At 59.3% G+C, this 17261-nt stretch overlaps 1 protein-coding gene across 1 annotated transcript; it reads right to left on the bottom strand.

Annotated features, from left to right (window-relative positions):
- Nucleotides 1-6594: 6594 nt before the first annotated feature.
- ATP13A2 (ATPase cation transporting 13A2) lies at nt 6595-16447 on the bottom strand. The gene is made up of 29 exons (XM_086476328.1): nt 16393-16447; nt 15825-15940; nt 15408-15575; nt 15128-15186; nt 14881-14992; nt 14694-14773; nt 14141-14218; nt 13805-13874; nt 13256-13390; nt 12937-13003; nt 12699-12830; nt 12378-12545; nt 12177-12287; nt 12018-12064; nt 11709-11897; nt 11425-11631; nt 11157-11270; nt 10859-11015; nt 10423-10543; nt 10054-10178; nt 9400-9560; nt 8852-8962; nt 8554-8633; nt 8148-8300; nt 7913-8009; nt 7579-7802; nt 7214-7365; nt 6958-7130; nt 6595-6766 (listed from the first exon to the last, which is right to left on the bottom strand). Exons 1-29 carry the CDS (start codon nt 16445-16447, stop codon nt 6596-6598), a joined length of 3633 nt encoding a protein of 1210 aa, XP_086332454.1. The 3' UTR covers nt 6595.
- Nucleotides 16448-17261: the final 814 nt, after the last annotated feature.

The raw sequence follows: 17261 nt of genomic DNA, 5'->3' as shown, positions 1-17261 counted from the left end.
CCTGACAGCGGCGGTGGAGGAGCAGCGCGGGCCGGGATGCAGCCGGAGGAGGCTGGAGGGGGCAAAGGGAAACATCAGAAGGGTGAGAGGATGAGGGGGGGGGGACCCCCGCTCTGTTCCCCATCTCCTACAGCAGCCCCCCCCTCCACCCACCGCCAGCATGATGCCCCCCCCATCTCTGCCCGAGATGCCCCCAGGGGCTGGCTCAAAATAAAACAAAAAAAACCCCTAAAACCCGAGGAAACTTCCCCCTCCCCCCCAAAAAAAAGGCAGGCTGGACTTCCCGACCATGCGCTCCCTGGGGGAATCACAAGGACCAAGCCCTGGAATAGCCGGGGGATGAGAAATGCCGGGATGTCTGAATCACCCCCATGGGGGGAGACATCTGGACCCCCCTGCGTGATAACAGACCCACGAGCTGGAGGTTTGGGGGCTCCTTTCCCAGGGTTTTCAGCCCTGCGCTGTGGCAAAGGGCTTATTTTAGGGGGTGCCCTTCGCCGGGGGATGCTGCCTTTGCTTGGGCATCCCCTAAATCCGAGGAGATGGAGAGATACGGGGAGTAAAAATCTGCTTTCAAGAAAAACCCCCGCGCCATCGCTGGGGTTTGGCAGCTTTCGGGCGCTCGCGGCGCTCCCCGACGCTTTCCAAGCGGGGGATTTGCACGTCGAGCGTCTGCTTTCCCCGGCGGGGAGACAGGCCAAGGCTGGCTGTGCCGCCGGTGAGCCGGGGCCCCCTGCCCTGGCAGGGCTGCCGGCTGCCCTTCCCCCCTCCTCCCAAACCAGCTCCAGGGGGATAATCGGGGGGGAAAACAAAAAAAAAAAAAAAAAAAAAAGGAGAAATTCTCCCAAAAAACCTCCTTCGAAATCCAACCGAATGCGTTTGGTTGTTGGGGATAAAGCACATTGGCTCTCCTGGCATGTTGAGATGGGGAACCCGTCCTGGCACCCCCAGCTCTGCTGCCAGAGTGGGGAAACTGAGGCACGGGTGGAGATAAGCCAAACCCATTGGTATCTCACCCCTGCTGAGGGGGGATCATCAGCCCCCCCCCCATGCCAGGAGGCGCCCAGGCACCCACCCCCAGCTGAGCCACGGCGGGGTGCAGCACCCAGGGTGGGAACACGGCTCCAGCCCCAGCACAGACCACACTGGGGAAGGTGGGGTTGATGGGACTGACTGCACCATCACCAGACAGTGGCATCTCCTAGAGCATCCTCAAGCTCACCAAAGCGCAGCACCTTCCAGTGACCTTGTCCTCATCGTCACCCAAGTGTAGCACCTTCCAGTGACAGTGTCCTCACCACCACCAAAGCACAGCACCTTCCAGTGACCACGTCCTCAAGCTCACCAAAGCACAGCACCTTCCAGTGACCGTGTCCTCACCACCACCAAAGCACAGCACCTTCCAGTGACCATGTCCTCACCACCACCAAAGCACAGCACCTTCCAGTGACCTTGTCCTCATCATCACCCAAGTGTAGCACCTTCCAGTGACCTTGTCCTCATCGTCATCCAAGTGTAGCACCTTCCAGTGACAGTGTCCTCACCACCACCAAAGCACAGCACCTTCCAGCCATCGCGCCCTCACACCATCACTGCTACGGCATCTTCTAGGCACCACATCCTCCTCCATCCCCAGGCTCGCAGGTGCTGGAGATGTTGACCACTGACCTGCAGACCCTTCCCCAGCTTTGGGTAAGCCAGAAAGTTGGTCCCTACCTGAGCTGGGGTTAGACAACCAAGCTTGGCTGATGGCCGGAGGTTGGTGGTCCTGAACGAAGCACCCAGCAGCGCTCCATCACCCACCCACGGCTGCACCTCGGTGGCACCCGGGTCCTTGCAAGCCCCATCCGCTTCCCACGGCAAAGGAAGCCTCAGACCCGGGTTTAACCGAGGCTAAATGTGTCCTGGGATAAAAGGGATTGCGCGGGGATGAGCGAGATCAACGTGCGGCTCTGGGCTTGATGGGCGCTTGGCAGGGGTCCGGGAGGCTTCATCGAGCCTTAGTGGCTGCTGGCAGCCCTTGGCCAGGACAGGGCGGCTACGGGGGATCGGGGGGGGGGGGGGGGGTGGGTTTGGGGCTACCTTGAGGTGACAGAAAGGGGCTGCCAATGCCCATCCCAACCTTTGCCGGTTCTCTAGGTGCCGGGATCCCACGGGATGCTGATGTCAACACCCCGTGGTCCCAAATCACCCTGGCCCGGAGCACACATGCCCCCCAGGACAGCTCAGGGCAAGGCTGCGGGGCAGATGGATGCCCACCTCCGGAGGCAGCACACGCCGTCTTCCCATCGTTCCAGTGATCCCAAGGGCACGGCCGCACGGCTCGGGACTACCCAGCCCCTTCTTTTTTTTTACCCCAAAGCGGTCTGCAAGCGCTCAAGGCTTCTCTCGAGGTCTAATTCCCCCTGAACTTCCCCCAAACACAGAGATCTTGGCCCGAGCTTGCACGATTTGGCCGGAGACCGGGGACAGACGGGTCACGTCTTCCCCCGACGGCGAGGCCAGCGCCTTCTCCTCCCCACAGAGGACACCGAAGCGCCCGCCGCCACCTCCAAACCCGGCTGGGAGCGACGCCGAGGGTCGCCCGCGACATCTTCCTTAGCCCCAAAGGCTGCGAAGAGGGGACGGGGTCACCTCCACCCTCCTCCTCCTCCTCCTTCCCCACCTTTGGCTTTGTCCTACCACCGCAGCAAGCCGCTGAGACGCCCCGGGAGGGACCCGAGGTGCTGCCCCCCAACCCCAAGCTCCTCTCCCATCCGCGCAGGGGTCCGACGACTCCAGCCGCGCCAGATGTTTTTGCAACTGCACATCTGGGAACAATCAACCCCGAAGAAAGAACACCACAGTCTCTCTCTTTCATTCTGCTAAACCCCACCTTCCCCCAGCCTTTCCCCCCTCCCCCAGCTTTTTTTCTTTCCTTTTTCCTTTCTTTTCTTTCTTTTCTTTCTTTTTTTTTTTTTTTTTTTCTTTTTAAGCTCTCCCGTTGCCAGAGAATGGGAGAACAAAGGGAATATGAAAGGATTCAAATTTTTTTTGGCCCTTGACCAAAGGTTTAAAAAAAAAAAAAAAACAACCCAAAACCCAACACACCAAACTTTTCTCCCCGTCCCCATTTTTCACACCTCGCATTTTCCTTAGGGTCCCTTCCCCCCACTCAGGGGGACAAAATAAATAGAAATATTAAAATAACCCTTTTCTAGTCTCTTTCCAGGATGGAAAAAAAAAAAAAAAAATACACAGCTTCCTTCAGACATTAGGGTATTTTTAGACTTCTTGAAGTGGTCACAAAAAAAACCCCAACAACCCCAACAATCTCCTACAATAGCTGTCAGGCTGCAAAGGTGGGGTCCCCCCCGCGGGTGCTGGCTCTTGGGCACCCCCAAAAATAAGGTGTTTTTTTTTTTTCTTTTTTTTAGGAGCTTAAAAGGTTGAAAAGAGCTTTTGCGAACTCGACCCGACCGATGGAGGGTTTTTTTGGTTGGTTTGTATTTTTTTTTTTTTTTCTTTTTAAGGCGACTCTGCAAAGCCCCGGAGAGGGGGGGGGGTCAGCCCCAGCCGCTGCTGGGGGGTCCCCAGCATCCCTGCCTGGTGCAGGGGGGTGGGATGGAGGAGGGGGGGGGGGGGGTGTCTCTCTCGCCTGGTCCTTACCGCTCTGCGTGTTAGTGCTGGTTCTGCCCTTGCCCACCGCCTTGGTCTCTTCTCTCCGCTTTCAAAAACTCCAAAATGAGAGTTTAAAAAAAAAAAAAAGAAAAAAACCCCCAAAAACCTCCTACCTCCAACATGGGGGATCCGCTGGGTCCTAATGCCACACCTGAGCCGGCCCCTTCCTCCTCCCAAATTGCTGCCAGTTAGGGGGGAAAAAATAATAATTTAAAAAAAAAAATAATCAAAAGTCAAGAAGTGCGTATGGATGCAATGGTCCTCAGGGCCAGGGGTTGTTCTGTTTTGGTTTTTTTTTCCCCGAATTTTAAATTGACTGTAAAAGCAAGGAGAGAGGATTTGGCGCAGCCCTGAGCACGCCAGCACGGGTCAGGCTGGGTTTTGTGAGATGAAAGGATCCCATCAGGGGCATTGTGCTGTGACCTCGGCTGCTCTTGGGGAAACCGAAACAAAACCCGAAATAAACCCCCAAAATTTGGGATCCTGGGATAACACCCCTCCTGACTCGACGTTCACCATTAGCGCTCGACCTACTGCCCCCGGAGCAGCGAGGATGCTGCAACCCTACGGTAGATTTAAAGTTTTATCCCAGGATGGAGGAAGAAAAAAAAAAAAACCCAAATCCCCTTTTTTTTTTTTCACCCACCCAGGCTGAGGACGCCGGAGCAGATCCGCAGCCCCGGCGCGGCGGTGGATGGCTGACCGTGGGGCCCTCTTTCCCCCGGCTCGCTGGCGGCTTTCCGGAGGATGCGGGGTGCCGGCTGCATCCCGGCGAGGCTGGGGATGCTCCCCTAAAACCCGCCGAGCTCAGTGCTGGGGGGTAAAAACCTGCCAATTTTAGGTACGTTCAAAACCAGCAACGGAGCAAACGGAGGCTGCTCGAGGGCTGGCACGGAGGGAGAAGCTCTCCGGAGCCGGCCAGCAGCGTGCACGGGGATGGGGATGAGACGGTGATTTTTCACCCGCGGGGCAGGATTGCACCCCTTGCACCAAGCCCACAACCAGTTGTGCCGAGGTACGAGCATTTCTGCAGCCAGAAGCGGGGCCGAGTGCTCTAAAAACGAGGAGAAAACCCAGTTTCAGACCCGGAGGAGAAGCAGAGCGGTTTTTAAGGAGCTCCCATCACATATCAAGCCCGATTTTTCCAGCCTGGAGGATGGATAAAACCATCCAAACGACTCCAACCACATCTAATAGCTGCTCCCATGAAGCTTCTGCCTGCCCCAAAAGCCAGCGCTGTCCTTGTCCCCAGCTCTGTTAACCTCCAGCGAAGGGCAGGAGCTGCCTGTTAATAATTAAACGGACTTTGCAAAACCCCCTGAGGCCCAGGAACACCCTGCAAAAAGCAGCCAAGCAAAACACCCCAGTGTGGGGTGAGGAAAAAACCCGAGGCGCAAACGGGTCCCTCAGACCTGGGTGCCTTTTGCTTCTAAAATTGCCAAGCGCAAAAATCTCCGAGGGTCGAGTATGGAGTGTGTTTTTTGGTGTGGGTTTTTTTTTTATTATTTTTTTTTTTAAGCTCAGGAAGCCTGGTTTAATAACTGAAGCCTTGGCTAGGATTTCAGGAAACCTCTTACCTCTGCTTGTGCCTCATTTCCTGATCTAATCCCCAGCTCCCGGAGGGCAGAGAGGCGCCGCTGGCGCTCGGAGGGGTTTAGGCTTTCCATGCAGGCGAGTCCCCGCCAGAACCAGCCTTCGATCCGAGCACCAGGCTGAGGGGTGGCCGAAAACCCCCTCGGAAGGCAGGGCAGACAGCATGCCGGGGCTCGGCTCTTCCCCTTTCGGGATGCGGCATCTCCATCTACCGGCTCTTCCGCCGTTGAAGGAGCGAGGTTTTGCAGCCTTGGCGAGGACACCTGGGTTTTTCCAGCAATTATTTTCTAGGAAATTCCAGCTGGAGACAGGCTCGGGGGTTATTTACTCGCTGATGCTCGGTTTGGGCTGCTGAAATCCCAGGCGGTGCCACCCCTGGGTTCACTCTCTGCTTTCAGGCATCGAGGACGGCATCTTCCAGCCCAGATGGAGCACGAGGCGACCCTCAAACCTCTTTCATCTCCTCCATCTGACACTCACCCGCGCCGCCGATGCCGTCCTGCCCCAAGGAGTCCATCCACGCCAGGCAGCACAAGCAAGTGGTCAAGAAAATAGTGTTAATTTATTAGACAACGCTCACGACAGCACCACACGGAAACAAAGCGGTACGTCATTCTCCCGACTGCACTTACACCTCAATGCACTGGAGGAGAGTTAAAAAATAAAGATTCGGGTGGGGTTTTTTTAATGCTACAAGGGTCCCGTCCGAAAGCAGAAGTGCTCTGCGGGAGCATCGCGAGCGGAGAGGGTGCCCGTGGTCAGTCCCCGGGCGCTGGGGCTGGAGCAGCATCCTTGGCAAGCCGGGGCCGGGGCGGTTTGTAAACAGTTCCTACACATCTAGGGCGGCCGCGGGGGGGAAGGCGGAGGGGGTGGGGTTTTTTTTCACAGTGAGCAGAGACGTGAGGCTGGGGTGGGCGCCCTCGCCACGAGAAGATCAAGGACGTTCTCCTCGGTGGTTTTGACCAGCCGGGAGAGGCAAAGGGAGGCGGCGTCCCCCCTGCAAAACAGTACCAGTGCGCCCAGCGCGGGGAGACGGGGCTGAGGCCAGCACGGGAGCGGGAGAGGTCCTGGAGGAAGAACTGAGCTGGACCCATTTCTCTTCTTCTGGACCTTCTCCCCACCCCCAGTTTGCTTCTCCAGCATCTCCTCCTCTCGGCCACGGCTGCCGGGCCGGCGCGGGCGCTTTCACAGCTGCGATGCCGAGGGTCTCGCCGCGGGGAGGATGAGCCGCGCTGCCCACCGCACCCCTCGATTTACCAGGGTCAATAAATAAACGACGGCGTCCGAGGGCTGGCGGGCAGCGCTGGCCTGCAGGGCAGGCAGGAGGGAAGCCCGGCGGGTGCTATCTCACGGCGATGGACATCTTGGGCGTAGCGAAGAGCGGTTCATTAAGGGGCGGCCAGGATGGCTGCTGCTGGCTCAGCTCCTTCTCCAGCCTCTTGAAAAGCTTCTTGGATGCTTTCTTGCGGCGCAGCTTGCGGAGGCAGCTGAGCAAGCCGTGGTCCAGGGCGGTCTGCAGCAAAGATGGGGAGGGAGAAGAGGTTTTTGGGGAGGCTGTGGACCTCAAGGAGAGGGCAGAGCCGATGCCAAGGTGAGCCCTGCTCCCTCCGTGCCCACGGCTCCTGGAAAAGGGGTGGCTCAGACAGACCCAAACGGACGAGACGCGTCCCTTGTGCGCTCAATGCCCACCCCGGGCTGACCTACCTCCAGCACGAAGGCAGCGAAGAAGTTGAGGGCAGCGATCCCCAGCAGCAGCAGCTTGAAATTCAAGTCATCGATGCCCTGCAGCTTCAGCAGGGTTTTGGGGAAGCCCAGCGGGTAGAGGGTCAACCAGATCATGAGGCCAAAAAGGAGGATGAGGACTACCAAGAATAGCACTGAGGGCGAGAAGGAAGAGAGTTGAGGAGGAGAAGGAAGGTTTGACGTCTCTCTTCATCCACGTTGCCAGCACCATCCTCACCGTTGGTGTAGAGCGGCTCCCGAAACGGGTACCCCTTGGACATGGCGACGGCCAGGATGAGGTACTGGAAGCCCGTGACACAGAAGAGGACCGTGTTCTCATAGTTGGGCAGGTTTTGGGGAGCCGTCACCGTGCTGTTCAGCGGCACGTACCTAAGCCAGGCCGGGGAGAAGGCAGAGGGTCAGAGGCAAGGAGAGGGTCTGAACGCCGACCCCTTGTTCTCCACGAGCCCACGGGAGCCGTTCGCTGCAAGGTGGCTGGACGCATCCTTGATGCCAGCGGGCGCTGGCCAAAACCAAGGACCAGCACCCGGGCTCTGTTGCAATCCTCGTCGCCGTTCCCACCCCTAAAGCCGGGTCCCTTACCAGCTCTGCGAGACGGTGATGAAGTAGCTGAGGACTTGCACGGTGATGAGCAAAGCCGTTTGGAGCAGCAGGCTGCCCAGCACGAGGACGCTGATCAACGCCCCTTGGGGACGCTCCACTCCCAGCTCCTGGGCAGGACCGGTCCGACCCATCAGCACCGCCACGGTGGTGGTGATGATCAGGTCGAAGAAGAGGAACTGGAAATCGCTCAGGTTGGTGTTGATCTGGGAAGGAGAAACCACCCGCTCTCAGCGTGGGACTAAGAAAGGGACAGGTTAAAAGGGACAAGGTGACCCAAAGGCATCCCTGAGCATCGGGCAACGGCGGGACTCACCGTGTAGAGCAGCAGGACGGACACGAACTGCACCAGGCTGTACAGGGCCATGTACTTGAAGACGCCGAAGGAGGTGACCAGTGAGCACCTGCCCTCCCTGCGGAGGGAAAAGAGAGATTTACCCACCCGCCACAACACCCTTTCCATGAGCTGTCCCAAAGAGGGGACGGAGGCACTCAGGAGACCCCCCCCTTGGTTTTTATCCCCCCCCCCCACGAGGCTCCCGGCAGCTCACCGGATGACGGTGGGCACGCACTCGATGTTGGCCACGCGGGAGGTGAACGGCGAGGCCACCGACGCCTCCGCCTCCGCCAGCGAGATGCCCACGTCGGCCGCCTTCAGGGCCCCGCAGTCGTTGGCGCCGTCCCCGCACATCCCCACGCAGTAGCTGCGGTGAGAAGGGATCCGATATGTCACAACGGGATGGGGGAAAAGCCCTGGGTCTTCAAGGTTGCACCCCTCGTATTCAGGATCACCCCACATCTGGGAGAGGGCAGGTTGCACCCCCCCGTTTTTAGGATCACCCCATATCTGGGAGAGGGCAGGATGCAGCTGCCAACCGCTCCAGCGCACAAAAGAAGTCCCTGGGCAGAGGACTAACCCCCCTTGGCCCTCCTCATCCTGGGGCTGCAGGGGCTTACTTGAGCTCTTGCAGGCTGCACACCAGCTGAGTTTTCTGGTCAGGCGACATGCGGGCGAACACGGTGGCTCGGATAAGGATCTGCAAAGAGGGAAAGGCTCCGTGTTTGCATCACGCACCCAGGAGGAGCCTGGTTATTCTGAGCTTTGCCAGCTCAGCAGGGCAGAGGGCATCTTGCACCAGCAAAAAAAAAAAAAAACCCAACAAAAAACCACCCGCAGTTTTGGGGCTGTGAGGCTGCAGCATGAAACCCCCGGTGAGGTCAACCTTGCCGGAGGATTCCCCGCCGCCGGGCTCACCTTCGGCAGCAGGTCGGCGAAGTGCTCGCAAACCACGGCGAAGGATTTGCCGTTCAGCGCGAAGTGGTAGGGCTGCGGCTGGAGGGAGCAGCTGTCCTGCTGGTGCAGACCCTGCCAAGGAAAACAAGGCCTTTTTTCCCGCAGCGGGGCTTCGACTCGCGCTCAAATCCCTGCTGAGCCCCTGGGCAACCGTTTGAACCAGCATCCGGAGCAGGAGGGAAAGCAGCTTCCCTCAAACCTCAATTTCAGGCACATAAATGATGGTGTTTTGGATAAAAAGCTTGCGTGACCAAGCCCGGAGCAGGATCTGAGCAGCACGGTGCTGGCTGCATCCAACGAGGGTGTTTGGAGCATCAGCTCCAGCCTGATGTGCTTCCAGGGAGAAAAAGGAGCAGGTTATCTCCTCCTGAAGGAGGCATTTAAGAAGGGGCAGAATTGTACCTGCAATTGCCTCTAAGGGCAACGATGCTGCGAAAAAGAGAGTCCTCCAAGGGGACTGGCAGTTTGGGCTTCACAGAACCCCCCCGAAACGTGGCCGTGGGACTCACCTCCGGCTGCTCTTCGCCCTGGGAGTGCTCGGCGAGGATGAACTTGAGAGCGGCGGGTTTGTCGTGGCCGGGCGGGGAGGCGTTGACGAAGATCACCCGCTCTTTCGGCTCCACCATGAGGCAGCTCTTGGCCACGTTCACGGCCGTCAGCATGTTGTCTCCTGGCAGAAAGAGGCGGGCGAGGCTGAGCAACCTGGAGCGGCGTTGGCTAGCCGGCGCTGGCAAGGTCTCGCGTGGCTGGAGGCCAAGAAGAGTGGCTCAAACCTGCCCCATCCCCCCTCCCAGCCACCACAGAGCCACGCTGGGGGGTCCCTTTGCTTCCTTGTGTTTTGGGGCCGAGCTCCAAAAATCTCATTTCTGCCCTACCCCAGAGCGAGGCAGCAGCCTCAAACCCTGGCAGCGCTGCTTGCCTTGCTGCAACCCCCCCAAAGGCGGCCCCTATGTCGTGCCCCCCCGCCGCTCCCCGTTAGCTGTTTGGGGTGCTCGCAAGATACCGCCATTGATGTGATCCAGGAGTCCTTGCTGTGCCTCCCAGCTGCTTCAGGCCACCAATTTCTGGTGGAGAAACCCTCCACGCCTTGCACAACGTCAAGGGTTGTCCATGTCCCACCTCTTCCCCGAGCCCGGTGTCCCCGTTTCCCTCCGCAGGGTCACCTGTCACCATGACGGGGCGGATGTTGGCGTTCCTCAGGAGGTGAATCACGGGCGCAGACTCCGGCTTGAGGACGTTTTTCATGACGAGGAACCCCAGGAAGGTCAGGCTGCTCTCCACGGAGTCCCTGGTGGGATACAACGAGCTGTTCAACACCATCTTCAACACAAGGCAGAGAGGATCACCTGGTAAAACAGCTAAAATATCCACCTGAGGGGCAGCCAGGAGATGCTTTAGTATGGGTTACGGTTCAATTCCTTGCAGGCTGCTAGGATGGGGCAGGCTGCAGGGCAGCAAAGCATCCCGTGAAACGCTCGGAGCAAACAGGATCTCAACGGAACAAAAAAAAAACCCCAACTGTGGGCACCAACCTCGGGAGCTGCAGGGCCTCCTCGAAGGTGGTCACCGTGCCCAGGGGTTTGCAAGCCAGACCCAAGACTCGGAAGCCATCCGTGGTGTAATGTCGCAGCATCTGGGAGAAATCCACGGGCACTGCCAGCCGCGAGGGGAAAAGCAGGGTCAAGACAGCGCCTGAACGAACCCCGGGCTGTGTAATTCGGTGAGGGGAGCGGGGGCTCGAGTTCCCAAAGGTCTGAAGGGCTTTGGATGCTCAGCCGGACTCCAACCCCCTTCCCTGTCTTCTGGCTCCTATTTTTCTTCCCCCCACGTGGCTGGAGCTAATCCAAAGCTTCCGGGAATAGCCCCGCAGGATAATTCCCCGCGGGGATGCAGACAGATGAAGGGGCAGCAGGACCGGCCGCTTCTCACCTGGGGAGTGACAGCGAACCACCGTCCCCCAGCACGTACCCGTTTCCTTCCTGCAGAGACTGGCCACCATCTCCGGGGCCCCCTTGACGTAGACATGGGCTGAGGCTTCCCCGGGCAGCTTCACCAAGACGCTCATCCTCTGCAAGGAGGAGGAGAAGGGGAAACGCCGGAGGATCCCCACGGGTGACTGGTGCTTCTGTGGAGGGGAGGGAGCGGGTGGCAGGGCCAGGTAGGAACTTCTCGGGGAGGTACAACCTCTCCAGGGGCTGTGATGCACAACAGCCCTTTGGGGGTGCAGACGCAGGGACGTGGGGAACCTCTGGTCAACTGGACTTACCCTGTCTCGCGGCTGTTCTTCCTCGGGTGGAGGTTTCATCACAGCCAAGACCTTTGTCCCAAACTGCTGGAAGGCTGGCAGCTCACCTTCCTCCTCCTCCATCATCTCCAGGCGCTGAAACCAGGGCAGATGCTGCGTTGGCAAAGCCCTGCCTTGCAAGCCCCGAGCCCCCTCCATCCCACGGATGGTTTTAAACACCCCTGGTGGAGCAAGACGCGTGCTGCCTCCCTCTTTACAGATACACAACTTTGCCCACCGCTTGTCTTACCCAGCCGGTGGACTCCACCATCTTGAGGTCCACGGGGTCGCCGATGGGCTGCGCCCGCAGCAGCGAGATGGTGTGGCAGGCGGCCAGGGAGTAGAGCAAGGGACCGGCAGGCAGGCAGCGGGGCTCGTGGACAATAGGCATGAAGTGGTTGTTCTCCAGCGGAACCACCCCCCAGACATCCAGACCTTCCTCTGTCAGGGTTCCTGTCTGCAGGGAGAGCGTGGTGGGTCCAGCTCAGCCCCGTGGCGAGCTGGAAACCATCATCCCACGTGCCCGAGCCTCACCTTGTCGAAGCAAACCAGGCGGATCTTCCCGCAGAGGTTGATGCGGGGAGGGCTGATGCAGAAGATGCCCTGTTTCTTCAGCCTGTTCTGGGCATAGATGGTGCCCACCGTCATGGCAGCCGGGAGAGCTGGGGGCACGATGACAGTGATGAGGTCGAGGGCACGGATGATGATTTGCCCCACGGGGACCTGGCAGGCGAGGAGGAAGAGGGGTGGGCATCCCGATAGCCCTCACCCATCTCCACCCGCATCGGCTGCAGTCCCAGCACCAGCCTGCGCTCGAGGATCCGCCAGCCTCAACGACCCTACCTGGTTTTTCACCAAGATGAGGATGCTGTACAGCGTGCCGATAAAAGCTGTGCAGGAGGGAGAACGGGCTTGGTTACAAAGCAAAGCAGATGAAGGGTGGGTTCAACCCTTTCGGAAGAGTTTGGCTGCTCCTGGCCATGCCTCCACACCCAGACGTACCCAGGACGGCGAGGAACAGGACGAACTTCACGGCATCCTTGTAGAACTTGAAGCTCACAGGTTTGGGGTAGAGGATGGAGCTGATGAGATCCCCTTTGGCCGTGCAAAACCCTGCGGGAGAGGGGCAGAAGGTTAAGCACATGCAAAGTCACCGCCCTGAAGGACGTGGCTTCATCCCAGCTTTTCCCCCCAACCCATCACCTGTGCGGGTCACCACGGCCAGGACTTCTCTGCCCACGTAGGACTTGGCTTGGATGACCTGCGTCCCGCAGAACAAGGTGTGCCGCCGGTGCTCCTCGGGGGAATAGAGGGTGCTGGCTGCCTGGCTGCCAGCCGGGAGGGGGGTCTTCATCACCGGCACGCTCTCTCCTGCGGTGAGGAACATCATGGAGGGCGGTTGATCACCCTGGGGGGGGGGGTCAGGATCCAACTGGCCTGGATGGGAAGGGGTTGCCGTAGGGCCACCGAGACGCAAGGCTCGTCCTCTCCCCTCCAACCCCCAGCGAAAGCCGGGGCTCTCACCCGTCAGCATGCTCTCGTTGACCATGCACTCGCCCGTCAGCAGCGCGGCGTCGCAAGGGACCAGCATCCCGTCCGCGGGGAGGCTGATGCAATCGCCCGGCACCAGGTCGGCGGAGCTCACCACCATCTCCTCTGGAAAAAAAAAACCACCCGGCCGTGCTCAGGCACGTCATCCCGGCACCGTCCCCGACAGCTTCAACGCCAGGAGGCCTCGCTCCTCGTGGGCATCGCCGCTCACCTCCGCTGGGGCGATGGACTCGGACGCCGACCGACATCTTGGCCATGTTTTGCAGCGTGGCGCTTTGCTGCGAGGGAGGGAGCAGTTAGCAGCCCCCCGAGGGCAGCTCAAAAAAGCACAGCAAAGCCTCCCTAAAGCACGTCTCGAAGGCTCGGGACCACGGATGAAGGACAAGGAAACCTGCCCCACCGTTGGGACTATGGGTTGTCCTCCCCCAGCTGGGCTCAGAGGGAGTTCAACATCAGCACAGAGGTCAAACAGCATCAGAAAACGGGCTATTTCACTAGAGCTGCCTGTCCCACATAAGCCCCCCACCAACCTTCCTCGTCTCATAGAGGGACAGCCCTAAGGAGATGGTGGAGATGAGGAAGATGCAGGCGGCGTAGTAGTAATAGGCGTCGCAGACCCACAGCACGATGCTGAACACTTGGAAGATGTAGAAGGGATTGAGCACCTGGAAGGGAACAGAGAGAGAGCAGGTTTTGGCGGGGGAAGACCTTCCTCCAGCCCTTCCTGAGACCTCCAGGCTCCTTGAGGAACAATGGCTTACGCAGAGGAGAAGCTGGCCCTTCCCCGGGGCTGAGGGATGAACTAGCTGACTTCTCACAAACGGCCTCCCCAGCTTTGCTTACGGCCGGTACTCCTGAGGGTGCTCAGCCACCTCTGCAACCATCTGGGGATGCTCTTGTCTGAGCTACGAGGTAGGATGGGTCCACTGCTGCACCCGCTCTGCTTTCTCTGATCTCTGCCCAAGCTGTCTCTCCTAAAGTCCTCTCCTCCCCACCCAGGGCCCAGAAAGCGTTTGCAGTGAGGGACATGAAGAAGGGGAAGGATCTGCCCGGGGACGACTCTGCCCGTAGATGCCCACCTCCTCCACCAACAGCCTCGCGTAGGACTTGACTGGCACCTCGATGAGGTTCGGTCCGTAGATCTTCCTTCTGCAAAGAGGAGAGGGAAGCAAGGAGGGAAGCAAGTGCATGCTAGGGAAAAGCTGCATTTCCAACTCGAGGGACCCTCACGCTGCCCAGACCTCCACAGGAGCCTGGTTATGGGGAGAAGCCAAGCCAGGGCAACCCAGCCCACCTCGCTGTCCTCTCTTTTTGAGGTCCGAACGCAAGAAAACCCCAGGCTCCAGGATTTGCTGGTGCCTGGAAAAGCCTCATCTGCGCTCCCTGGGTGTCCCACGGAGCTGGTGGATCCCTACCTGGTGTTATGGTCTTGCTGGTTGAGCCCAGCCTGGGAGAGGTGGAGATCTGCGCAGGTCCAACCTTCGTCCAAGATGCTGGCAAGCGTGAGGCGAAAGAAAAATGGAGAAAAATGGAGTCAAAATCAGCAGGAGCCTGGCCTGGCAGAACAGACACCACGTCCAAGTCCTTGGTGACACACACAAAAAAAAAAGAAACCCTTTAGGAAAGGGAGAGCATCTTGTTCCTCAGGCTCTGCCGCAGCTCGCGGGCGCCAAGGAGGGGGAACAAAAGGGGCACAGTCTGGAGAGCGGCGAGCGGCACCCAGCACGGGGCAGCTGCCAAACTCCTTTGCCCGGTTTCCTCTGCCCGCAAAGACAGGCAACATCCACAGCTTCGGGGGAGAAGCAGCGCAGCTTCCCTGACCCAACGTCCCGGGGATGGTCTCCAAAGGCACTGCAGCGCGGAGGAAAGCTCCAGTGCAGTTATGGTGACTTCCAGACAGGTCAGGACCATTTTGGGGGGCGCTGAGAGCCAAGGAGAGCAGCAGAGGGGTGGGGGACGGAGAAATACCTGACTTTACAGTACGCCTGCCGCCGCTCGATCCAGATGTAGCGCATGCCCTCGAAGAGGTAGTACCGCAAGATGTTCTTCTGAGCAGGGCAGGGCGGAAAAAATAAGGTGTTAGTGGGACAGGAGGGCAGCCCACGCTGAGGGAGAGGATTTATGGGGCGGAGGCGGGAAGGGTCACCAGAGTTACCTCTTCCTTCTCATGGAGGCGGATGGTGTCCCGGCTCTCCTCCTCATCCAACACGCCGATGGCGACGCTGGTCCTCCTGTCCTCCAGCCTGGCCCCGGGGTGATGCTCCAGGCTGCTCGGGGTGGAAAACCAAGGGTCATGTCCCTCTCCATCCACCGCTGCAAACACCCCCCCCCCCCCCCCTCGAAGCCAAAAGCAGACGGGAGCCCCCCTTGGGCATCGCCGCGGGGCCGCCAGCCCGGCTCACCTGCCCTCGCCCAGCGCCTCCGTGCGCACGCGGGTGGTGAAGCACTGCCCGAATCGGTCCTGCAACACAGGCACGGGGCTGAGCAGGGGGGAATGGGGAGTTCCCCACGGGTCCCCCCTGCTCCTTCAAAGGGGGACAGGGTCGCAGGCAGGCAGGGAGCCCCCGGCCACCCTTTCCCAGATGACGGCTGGGTTTCAGGGATGATAAAAAGAAAGGCAAGGCCAGGCTGGCTGCTACGGAAGGGGAAAGCGCAAAAATGAGGACCCCTCTGGGGACTTACTCTGATGATGACCCAGTCGGCCTGGCCGAGGGCGCAGGGCTTGCACTTCGCCTGCACCTCCAGGCTCGGCTTCCAGTGGAAGAGGACGAGGAGCAGCCCTGCCGTCAGCACGGAGCAAGCGTGGCACAGGGCCACCCGCCACGTCTTGGTCTGGTAGCCCGTGACCTCCTGGAAGAAAGGAAGATACCTTCATGGAGATGCTTATTCATCAAACAAACTCAAATTAAGATTACCAAACATCTAAATCCTACGCTGACGAAAGCCCTACGTGTGATTTAACGCCAGGCAGGTGACAACCAAGTAGCTCTGGAGCTGGCAAACCACCATCTCGTGCCGGCGTTCCAGAGAACACGTGGATTTTGTGCCAACCCTTCCCGAGCTGTCCCTCCCTCCCCCCGGCAAACCCCTCGGACCTACCATGCGGGATTTATCGGCGTCCTGCCGCAGCGTCCCGTAGCCCGGCCGCCGGCTCCCCAGAAGCCTGCTGCTATCTGCCACGGCAAAGAACAGGGGAAAAAAAAAAATAAGGTGAGCTAATCCAAGGGGTTATTTCGGTGATGGGCTCCTGGCTGCAGCGATGACATCCCCGGATCAGTCCCAGAAGGTGGCTGGACTCGGTGTCCCCTCTGCCATCCACCCCGGCTCCCAGCAGAGCTGCTCAGGGCCACCGCCGCCGCGCAGGGGGATGCTGCGGGCACGGGGCACCCCAGCACTGCCCGGTCACCCTCCCGCAGCACGTGATGGTCAGGCGAACGGTGCCAAAGGAGCCCGGGGAGAAAAGTTGGCATCAAAACAGCGGCTTAGCAGCCGGGGGAAGGGAGCAGGGCTGGTGCAGAGCCAGGTCAAGCGCAGGGAGAGCTCTCCCAGCCACTTTTCACGCTTGTTTGCTCCTTGTGTTTTCCCCCTGCACAGGAGACGCGGCCACAAAATTCGCTTTTTCTACTTTCAACAATGCCCAGAGTGGTTCAGCACCTCCGATTCCCACCGGTCTCTGCTGCACCCCGCTGCCCAGCCTGGGAGACGAGGATGGCCGGAGGCATCGCCGTAATCACCCCCCGTGGGATTTTAATCGTCACCCTCTGTCCCATGAAGTTGAACGTGCTTATGCCCTAAATCCGCTCCGGATTACAAGCCATAGCGTCCCAACTCCGGCAGCTTAAAGCAGCAGCGGGGAGATAACAGACGGCACAAACACCCACTCAGGAGCTAGTTCCCACCCTTGGAGCCGGCAGATAATTTCCTGGCTGGGCCAGGTTCAGGTTTCCAGGAGGTCACTCAAACCGGCTTAACGATTTACGCGCCGCACGGGAAGCCATGCGCCCGTCCTCCGCTGGAAAAGCCACCCTGGCTGGATTCCTGATGCTCCCCAGTCCAACCCCAAAGCTCGTCGGCAGGTGACAAAAGCAATCAAGGAAAACCATCCCCTGGTTTTGATGACAACCAGGGACGGGGTGTCCATCTCCCAGTGGGTAGCCAGTTCCCAAAACGCAGCCGGTGCCGCTCCAAGGGATGAGTTTCGGGTTGAGGAAGGGGGAGATGAGGCCAAGGGATGGTTTATTAAAACAAAAGCCCTCCCAGGAGGCAAAAGGAACGGCTGCGAGGGCCCACGAGGAGGGCAGGTGTCAGGTCTCCCCGCTGCCGGCGTCAAAACCCTGCAAAAAGCGTCGATTCCAGGTTAAAGGAGGCCGGGAGCGGGCGCGGGAGGGCAAGGAGGAGCGTGTGGCCGCCCTTCAAAAGAGCAGAACAAAGGAGAGGGTGAGGGGGTGCCTCGCACAAAGGCTTTTCCCCAGCGCTGTCTGCAGGGTTCGCAGGCATGGGGAAGTATTGAAACAACCTGAAACCAACCCAATTTGT

The sequence above is a fragment of the Leptosomus discolor genome, chromosome 20, assembly GCF_034619465.1.
Source record: "Leptosomus discolor isolate bLepDis1 chromosome 20, bLepDis1.hap2, whole genome shotgun sequence".
NCBI classification, from domain to species: domain Eukaryota; kingdom Metazoa; phylum Chordata; class Aves; order Leptosomiformes; family Leptosomidae; genus Leptosomus; species Leptosomus discolor.
The sequence above is the reverse complement of the archived record's forward strand: the minus strand, read 5'-3'. Positions and strand labels throughout refer to the sequence as shown.

Bases quoted from the DNA above. Each gene is read 5' to 3' on its own strand.
- ATP13A2 (XM_086476328.1), bottom strand. From the start codon at position 16,447: ATGCCTCCGGCCATCCTCGTCTCCCAGGCTGGGCAGCGGGGTGCAGCA. The intron at 14,774-14,880 runs GTAACTCTGGTG...TGCCCTGCTCAG, and splicing joins GCCTCCATGAGAAGGAAGAG to AAGAACATCTTGCGGTACTA. The intron at 11,271-11,424 runs GTAAGACAAGCG...CCCTGGTTTCAG, and splicing joins TGGTGGAGTCCACCGGCTGG to CGCCTGGAGATGATGGAGGA.